The sequence below is a fragment of the Poecilia reticulata genome, chromosome 1 (assembly GCF_904066995.2).
Source record: "Poecilia reticulata chromosome 1, P_reticulata-male-v2, whole genome shotgun sequence".
NCBI lineage: Eukaryota > Metazoa > Chordata > Actinopteri > Cyprinodontiformes > Poeciliidae > Poecilia > Poecilia reticulata.
Window position 1 is genome coordinate 17,473,630 of NC_088830.1, and position 10,191 is coordinate 17,483,820.

At 38.5% G+C, this 10,191-nt stretch overlaps 1 protein-coding gene across 1 annotated transcript; it reads left to right on the top strand.

Moving 5' to 3' along the window:
- Nucleotides 1-306: 306 nt before the first annotated feature.
- On the top strand, nt 307-9,199 carry psmb3 (proteasome 20S subunit beta 3). Its single transcript, XM_081607529.1, has 6 exons — nt 307-466; nt 5,893-6,077; nt 6,217-6,324; nt 7,078-7,255; nt 7,743-7,837; nt 9,032-9,199. The coding sequence occupies exons 1-6, from the start codon at nt 464-466 to the stop codon at nt 9,078-9,080; spliced, it is 618 nt and encodes a 205-aa protein (XP_081463655.1). The 5' UTR covers nt 307-463; the 3' UTR covers nt 9,081-9,199.
- Nucleotides 9,200-10,191: the final 992 nt, after the last annotated feature.

Below are 10,191 nucleotides of genomic sequence, written 5' to 3' on the forward strand. Positions count from 1 at the left end.
AAAATGCAACATATGCATCATGCAGTGGGATGCTGCATGTTGCTGTTTTACAGTGGATAAGTCATAGTCCATAATTAAGACAAATAAATTGTAACAATGCTTAAACGTTTATATTCACAAACACTCGTATAATTGGCAAACAAAATCCAGGTCATTATCATTATTTTACTGTTATTCAGCATCACCAAGATATTACTGAAATTTGTCAGTTTCGCTTTACTACACCTCTACCAAACTATACCTGGAGCAATCGTCCAATGGCATCAGAGGTTCTCGGGAGGCAGTTGAACAGCCAATGACATTATCCCATCGGGATGACGTAAAAGAACCATGTTCGTACGGTCTCAGTGTTTCTAAATCGTGTAGTCATTCTCATTCTGGGGAGTTAAAAATCAGTTTAGACTAACGCAGGAGCGATTTACAAGCTTCTAGCCACTAACAAAGAGAAAACAACACCCTCAAAATGGTAAGAGAACAATGTATTACTCCTCACATAAGCTTTTAGTTGAGAAAATAAATTATTTTCGGCTACCAGAGCTGAGCTAGTAGCATTAGCATGCTAGTTTCAGTTTATCGTCAAAAAAATTATCAAAAATTATCTTCAGAGTACCAATTAAAACGCACCTTAATGTCATTGTGAGCTTTATGTTGTTAGGAAATGCTAATCAGTATAAAGAATACAGGTTTTAGCCGCTAAGGGAAACCTTTAACATAAGCTATGCTAACGTTTTCTGCACAGAAACTAAACATGTTCGTTTTAGTTTCCTGGATTCACAATGAATTCATTTGTGGTTTAAATGAACATATCTCACTCATCCGCCCTCAATACTTTGTTGTATAGTCTGAAAATATAATTCTAAGCTATTTGCAATTATTTATCCATACGTCTATGTCTGCTCTGTCATTCTGAATTGTGCGTTTAGCTCATGGCTAATATAAAATTTTCTCAATGTTTTAGTTTTATATATTTTAAACACTCTAAATACCCAGGAACTGTTATGAAAGTGTGTAAAAATACAATTAAAAATACATTCCTTACCAAGAGCACCAGTTCACCTTTGCTTAAAATAATTGGTTCATACACCGGTCCTCATTTGGTTCATAGTATTGTTAATAAGAAAGTGGTTACTGTGGTATCACGGTATTTGCACCAAATATTGCAGTTTATTAGTTAGATTAGTTTAACTCATGCATTTTTGTAACTGGAAATATTTCCCTAAAAATAATTACATGTAAGCAAGGGAAATGTTTCACCCAGCTGCCCCAGTAATGTGCAGCAGCCTCATACACTGGAAAACTCTCTGATTACACTCTGATTAAAAAAACATGGAGGCTGTGCGACATATGGGTGTGTCTCGTACTGGAAAAGAGGTTCGAATTAAGAGCGAAATCTACATTTATAAAACCGATGAGGGGAAAGTGATAGTGGAGGATGAGTTTCTGAGCTTCATTGTTACGAAAATGAGAACTTTATCTCAGGAGGAAATTGTATTATTGGCCTCAAATAACTTCTCCTCTGAGTGGATTGAGGAGTCAAAGCGCCAATTGTTTGAGTTGTGCACGACTTCGATTCGCTGCATCAAACACAAAGGACCTCAAAAGGATCTTAACAACATAAAGGACTGTCTCAGGGTGCTTAACGAGTGTGGTGAAAACATTCCGAGATTCGTCTCGCACTATCTGGATGTACTTCCGCCAGTTGGTTTCGGCAACATGGATGCTTCTGCTCTACTTAGCAGGATGGAGCAGGTGAGCCTGGAGGTCCTTCGCTTAAGGAATGTCATGGAATCTCAAGCCACTGTGAATGAGAATCTCGAAGCGGTCGTCACAACTCTAGACCGCCGGCTGACCGTAGTTGAGGAATATGACTCGACGAGGCAAGCGAATCGGACCAGGGTAGGAGCGCATGGCGAGGACGCGGTGCAGGAGGTGAGGGCCTCTGCTCACCACTCACAAGTGCAGCTGGTGGAGGACCTGCCGAAATCTCCGCCATGGACCAAAGTGGTAAAGAAAGGGATTAGAAAGCCACGTCAAGATCGGAATACAGAGGGTAAGCCAGGGATCGGAGATTTCAAAGAGGTCCCGTCACGAAAACAGCGCCAGAAGCTGGCAATAACAGGAACCAGTGTGGATAACAACATCCCAGTGGTCAAAACTAGGGTGGTGAGTGTTTTTGCAACTCGATTTGCACCTGATCTTGAAACGGATACTCTGCGCTCGTATCTGGCTGATAAACTGAGGAAGCCCGTGACATGTCGTAGAATTGAATCTATCCAGAAAAGATTCAGCTCGTTTCATGTTACTGCTGAATGCGAAGATATGATGGATTTGTTTGACCCACAACTGTGGCCAGCTGGTGTTTTTGTTCGTCGCTTCTTTGAGGCACGTAGGTCCAGAGAATCCGAGGAAAGGTCTTCTGGTGAGTCTCGGAAGCGTTTGGTGCCCACTGTGTTGCCCACTGTGTCCGACGCGCGGTTAGAAAGTCCGGGAGCTATCGAGTCATCACTAGTAGATGGACATTAATATTGTCTCTTACAATGCAAGAGGATTGCCTGTTGGGACTAAGGAATCGGATAATTTACGCCGTCTAACTGTAAATACTTTATTGGAGAACTGTGATGTCTTGTGTGTTCAAGAGACTTTTTTACCAAAGCAAGACTTGGAAGGACTCAACTTTCTACATAAAGACTTCTATGGTGTGGGTGAATCTACAACTGATCTGAGAGATGGGATAGTTCATGGTAGAATACCAGGTGGTGTTGCTATTTTATGGCATAAAAAGTATGATCCCTTGGTTAAAGTGCTCAGATTAGACGTCAATTGGGCCATTGGAATTGAGTTTAATGATGATGACAAGAGGGTGATAATTCTCAACATCTATACACCGTATGAATCCCACAGGAATGAAGAAGAATATCTTCTTAGGTTATCTTATATTATGACTATTATTCAGGAAAATTATTCATCCTGTTTTTTAATTGTGGGGGACATGAATGCAGATATTTCTGATGAAGGTTCAATATTTGCAAATCATTTGATGCAATTCTGCCTTGATAACGGTCTGGTTTTATCTAGTAAGGTTTTTCTACCTGAGAACAGCTTCACATATGTTAGTGAAGCATGGGGCACAACCTCATGGTTAGATCACTGCATTAGTACACCCGATTCTCATCAATCTATCAAATCTATGAGCATTAATTATGGGCTTTCGACTTGTGATCACATGCCTCTGTCAATTTCTGTGAATATTGGCAACATGCCAGCTGTTCAGCCTGTTCATAGGAGCATGAATGGTAGAAAACTAGACTGGTCTAATGCTACAGAAAATGACCTGAATATGTATTTCGATCAAACTGAGACCCAGCTGGGTTGCATTGAGCTGCCTAAACTTGCAGTAGCGTGTAGTGATATTAATTGTAAGGATCCACTGCATGGTATACAGCTATGCAGTTTGTATGAAAATATTGTGAAGTCTCTACGTAGCTCCAGTAGGGCATTGTATAAGACTAAGCTACAGAAAGCAAGACCAGGTTGGAATGAACATGTGAAGGAGCTTCATGCTGAGGCCAGGCGGGCCTTTAAGGCTTGGGTTGCTGGAGGCAGACAAAAGCAAGGTCTCCTATTTCAGTATAAAAAACAAGCAAACGCGAAATTTAAATATGCTTTACGCTTCATAAAAACATGTGAGAATAAAATGAAGTCTAATCTGCTTGCAAGGAGAATGCAGAATAGCTCCTCGCATGACTTCTGGAAGGAAATAAAGATTATGAATAATTATCAGATAAGTCTGCCAACCGTTATTGATAATGCTAGTGGGGCAGAAGAAGTTACTCAGCTGTGGAAGAAGCACTATTATGATTTATTCAACTGTGTTAAAAGCTCCCCGTTAAGGATGGGAAATATCGCACATGAAGAAGACGTGAAAGTGTCAGTTCATGAGACATATGATGCAGTCATGACCCAAAAGAATAATAAGGCTTGTGGTATGGATGAGATTTCTGCAGAGCACTTAAAACTCTCAAGCAAAAAACTTTTTCCTTTGCTTGCCATGTGTTTTAATGGGTTTTTAGTTCATGGTATTTTACCTGATTCACTTTTAGCCGTTATATTAGTTCCAATTTTAAAAGATAAAGCTGGGAAAATAAATAATAGGGATAATTATCGACCCATAGCTTTAGCCAGTGTATTATCCAAGGTTCTGGAGAAGATTATACTGAATAAGATTGAGCATTTTCTTCTTACTTCTGACAACCAATTTGGTTTTAAATCACTGCATGGCACTGACATGTGTATATTTGCTTTGAAAGAGATTTTAGACTTGTATAATAGACATAACTCCACAATTTTTATGTGCTTCATTGATGCCTCAAAGGCATTTGATCGGGTTAATCATGACAAGTTATTTCATAAGCTACAAACGAGAGGGGTCCCTGGATCTATTGTTAGAATTTTATCCTTTTGGTACACGCATCAACTGATGTATGTAAGATGGGGTAATTGTGTGTCAGCCCCCTTTAAAATAAGTAATGGGGTTAGACAGGGAAGTATTTTGTCTCCTCTTCTGTTTAATGTATATATGGATGATTTATCAAAGTGGCTGCAGCAATGTGGGACAGGATGTGTTGTTGGTGGGTCTATAATTAACCATCTCATGTATGCCGATGATTTAGTTATTTTCAGTCCCTGTAGTGCTGGTCTTCAACAATTATTGAGGACCTGCTCATACTATGGCCAGGAGTATGACATCCAGTACAATGCACTGAAAAGTAATATTATGATTGCAAGGACTAAGGAGGATCAGAAGCTGGGACTTCCAGATTTCTTCTTATCAGGTGCTGTTCTTAAAGTTTGTACTGCCGTGAAATATCTGGGTCATTATATAACTGATGATTTAACTGATGACATGGACATCGACAGACAACGGCGTCTAATGTATGCACAAGCCAACATGCTGTTACGCAAGTTTCGGATGTGTTCAGTTTCAGTCAAAGTGGCTCTCTTTAAGGCATTCTGCACCCCACTGTATACTGCTCACCTGTGGCGACAGTATAAACAAAGTACTCTACAGAAGCTCAAGGTGGCCTACAATGACGGAATGAGGATGCTGCTCAGGATGCCGAGATGGACTAGTGCTAGTCAGATATTTATCGGTGTTGGGGTCTCCACTTTTCATGCTGTGCTGCGATCTCTTATGTACAGGTTCATGGGGAGGCTCTGTGCCTCTACAAACAACATTATCTTGTCACTATCAGATATCTCACAGAGTTCAGTTAGGTGTAAGTCCAGGATGTGGACTCACTGGCGATGTAGCCTTATGGCAACTCAGTAACTTGCTTTTGTGCTTGCTGTATTTAAATTTGTTTTATTACTGTGTTTTATTATTTTATTATTGTTTTTTCTTTTAGATCTTCACACTATGGACCTATTCTGCGTCTTTAATAAAAGTTGATTGATTAAACCTTCAAGAGAGATTCATGGGAATCTCTAGAAGGTTTTAAAAACTTTCTCAAACGATCTGAAGTTTCTCAGTCAGAACTGCAACTTTTTTAGGATAACATCTGTGTTTTCTTTCTAAGTTAGTTTACTGCTTATACCTAGTTATTTATGTCAGTAAACTTTTTCAGACTGTTGACCATTAATCATCACTAAGAGGACCTCCTCATTTTTTTTTAAATTCCTAAAATCAATAATTCATTTAAACATCTTCCCTACATTTTTTTTCCCTCACAACAGCTGACAAATGAGTGGACCTTGTTTTTGTGTAATGAGTCATTGACCTGCTTAAACAAAGTCAATAACGCAGTATTATCTGAAAATAATACAAAAACATAAAGTAGTAAATAGATGTGTTCTTTGCATCTGCTCTGACTGACTCTCCATCCTCTACTCCAGTCTATAATGAACTATAACGGTGGGGCCGTCATGGCCATGCGGGGGAAGAACTGTGTGGCGATAGCTGCAGACCGGCGGTACGGCATTCAGGCTCAGATGGTCACCACAGACTTCCAGAAGGTCTTCCCCATGGGAGATAGACTCTACATCGGGCTGGCTGGTCTGGCTACTGATGTCCAGACAGTGTGAGTGTCCCTGACTTTAATAATCCAGTTTCCCCACAACAAGAAAGTATTTGTCACAGAAAGGAGCAAAAATATTGCAGATGTAGGTTAGCAGCTACAGATGAATGATGGAAACTTGTTCTCTCTACATTGTGTTTAGAGCACAGAGGCTTAAATTCAGACTGAACCTGTATGAGCTGAAGGAAGGTCGTCAGATCAAGCCAAAAACCTTCATGAGTATGGTGTCCAATCTGCTGTATGAAAGGAGGTGAGTAAGTTTGTCTGTACAATCCTTTTTCTGTCAGAGGTTTTCTCCTGGGTTACAAGTTTAATCAAAAAAACTGTTGTTGTTTTTTTTTCACCTGCTGAAACATTTTAAGCACATGTTGAATTCAAATGATAAATTCAGAAAATTAGTATTACCTCTTTGTTAATCTGCGATTGTACTTTTTATTGAAAAGTGTCAGTTTCTGATTTCCAGTGACTCTTGCAGACAATTTCAAATTTAAAGACAATTTGTTTTGAAATTTGATGCATTTCAAGGCATCACTAACATATGGCTATACTGTAGTATAGATTTAGATTTAAACTTTTTCCAGGTCTGGATAATTATGAAAAAGGAAATTAAGTATGGAAAAATATTTGTTTTACCATATTTTATTCCATTATATAAAATGTGTGTCCACTGATCCAGCTTCTTATAAATTAATCTGTTTATTTATCAATCCATGATTCCTCCAAGTTATTGTCTATTTGTATTGCTATTCATATAATTACACTCAAGACACTTAACAAGATTAATAGGTCAAATTAATTACAATCCAACTAAATACCAATTATGATGCAGTATAGTCACATTCAGAGTGTCATGCCAAATGGTGAAAGGTTATCTGTCAGAGGAAGCCCAGCTGACTGAATTGAGTTGCTACCTTGCAGCAGTTCCTCATACAGGCTTTTATTTTAGCAGAGATCACCTCGTCAAGTGTGGTTATTGTCTTTTTTTTTTTTTTTTTTTAATTAGGTTCGGACCGTACTACATTGAGCCAGTGATCGCAGGACTAGATCCCAAAACCCTTGAACCGTTCATCTGCTCCTTGGATCTGATTGGCTGCCCCATGGTAACAGAAGACTTTGTAGTGAGCGGCACCTGCTCGGAGCAGATGTACGGCATGTGCGAGTCGTTGTGGGAGCCGGACATGGTCAGTATTCACTGCAGCCGAGTTGGACTTAATGAAGTCATCCGATTTTTGACGGGGACCTTCACTGAGAGCTGCCTTCACTGAAGGAACTTGACGTGTACATGTTTGTTCAAATCCATTAAGGATTTTCTAGTTAAAAATAAAGAACTAAAGGAATTTCTTGTCCTTTTTCTTGAGACTTGTGTGCATCTGAATCGATGCACAGTCGGCGTTTTCAGTTCTTACATTAAATGTAACGAACAACAGGGCCACAAATCTTAGTTATAATAATAGCTAATTTCCTGGCAATCAACAGCCACATTGCTTGGGATTCCTAATCATAAAGTCTTACATTGACCATTTCTGTGTAAAACCTACACATCTAAAGTGCAGGAAGTAAACCATTTGCTTGTATTTCCATGTGAACTCTGGTTGATCTACCTGCAAATGTGTGAGCTGTTCGTAGCGATTCTCATGACTAAAATGATAAATGTTTGTGGTCCTGCAGGAACCAGAGGACCTGTTTGAGACCATCTCCCAGGCGATGCTGAACGCAGTGGATCGGGATGCTGTGTCCGGTATGGGAGTCGTCGTACATGTCGTGTAAGTGCAAAACGAACCCGTCTGCCACCAGATCCCCTCTCAAGTGTTTGACATGGCCTGGAATTTTTTTTTATTTTTCTGTTTTTGCAGCAGCATTTACTTCATTTATACGGTTTGCAGCTTTCCATTTTCCTAATTTGTGATGGAAATATTTAGACTATGAAAAATACAATTTCTGTAAAATTTGATTGATTATAGCGTACCCTGTAATGACTTTAAGGTCATTTCTAGAAGTGATTTTTGTGCCTAATTTTATTGGAAGAGCTGGAGCAGCAAAAGTTATTTTTAAACAAGCCTTTACATAAAGTCATGCCAAAGTGTCAAAAACAAAAAACAGGCATTTATTTTAAATTAACACAAAGGTTTCATCTTAAAATCATGTCTAAGCTCAACATGATCTTCAACCTTTGAATACAGATATCAAATGTTGACTCAATACACCATGGCAGCCAGAGTGACTTATTCTTTAATTCTAGAAATAACTAGTTCATCGCTAAGAAGATTGGGCCCTTTTTTTGGTTGATAAAATCATTTTCTGATAGTCACGTGAAAACAGGAAACACGATTGAATGCCTATTTAAGAGAATAAACAAAACACCTATGGGAAGCCAATGGGACCAGAAAAGTCTCTGGAAAAAGAGTCATTAGTTGAAGAGGTTTGCCAGAAAACACTTTAACTGACCTAAAAAGGAAAGAAGCCACATTTAACAGACTGACGAAGGTTCTTGTTCAGGTTAAAACGACCCACAAACGCAGCATTTCAGCCACAGTAAAAGCATAGTGGCTCAGGTATCATGCAATGGGGACGAATGTCATATGAAGTTTGAATGCATCATAATACTTGAGGTGACGTTGCTTCGTCGATGAAGACAATTAAATGGAGACCAGTGAAAAAGCAGCGTTTTGTTTTGAGACCAGCAAGCTTAGTTTTATGACGGGAACAGTGTGAGCACTGGAACTTAATCCAAAAGAAGCTCAGAGTGTGGTGACATTGAATGCATCATTTCTGCAATATAAAACATTTTTTTTTTAAAAACCATCACTTTCTTAAGAAATGTGATTCATTTTTCTTCATGTTTTAATTTGGAATATAGATTGAGCAGTGTTCCCAATGCTATTATTTTGAGCACAAACATTTTGCTGTAGGTCAAATTGCAGATCTGGAGGATTAATGCTGTTTTTAATCTTTCACAGAGAGAAAGACAAGATCACCACACGAACCCTGAAGGCCAGGATGGATTAGAGCATTTGTTTCTCTCTCTACACTTCCTTTCTGCAGTTGTTTGTATAAAAATGATTCAAATAGACCTGTTCTGTTTTCTTACTCATCTCTTCAATAAAAAAAAGGGTTTAAATAATAAACTCTTGTCCTCTTTGAGCATGTTTGGTCCATGATTAGCTTGAACAGGTTTGGCACTTGTCAGCCAAGGGATTTTGTTGCTTCCCATCTGGACACTTGAGGTATAATAGAGTAAATTAATGCATAATTTAATATTTGACATACCCTGCCTCTCACAGAGATGGATATCTCCCCGGCAACCCTGCAAGGATAAGCTGGTAAAGCTGATGGATGAATAACATGATTTACAAAAATATTTATTTCACAACTATTTTGTAGTTATGCACTGCAGCTCATAAATTTATTTAGTAAAATAGACTTGCTCAACAATGTCAGTAGATGGTGCCAACAGCGATCTTGTAAATATTAGATTTGCCCAGCACAAGGTATTTAATTTAATGAAATTTTATGTGAACATATAATGCATTCATTGTGCAGGAAGTTATAATGCCAACACATTTATAAATGGATTAGTTTTGTTTAAAGAATATTTATGCATTTATTAGTTTGTGAAGTCTGAACATGATGCAAGAAAAATACTTGTTGGTAACTAACGAGCTGATACTACTGAATTCAGGAAAATATTAAGCAACTAAATATTTCTATAATGTATATGTTTAAATACATTTACTTTATACAAGTTATTTTTTTTACTGAACTTCGAAAGATATATATGCTCAGCATGGACGTCTGATGCTAATTTTTCATTTGAGCGGTTTTGTTTCCAGAAGAGGAAATGGTACAACGAGGGCTAAAACAATGGCGGCACGTCTGAAACCATAGAGACTTTTTTCTCTAGCTTCAGGTTCAAACGTTTACATACATTCCAACAAATATTAGACACCGGCCACAACAGGTAAATTAACTAATATGGCCGCCATATCGGGTAGCCCATTTTACGTCTTTATCGAGCTGCAATGCACAAAGGAACCCTGTAATAGCCCCCAAACTAAAAAGTGTAATTTTGAATAGATTTATTATTTGGAGACATGACTCATTCAGTGTTGAGGAAGGA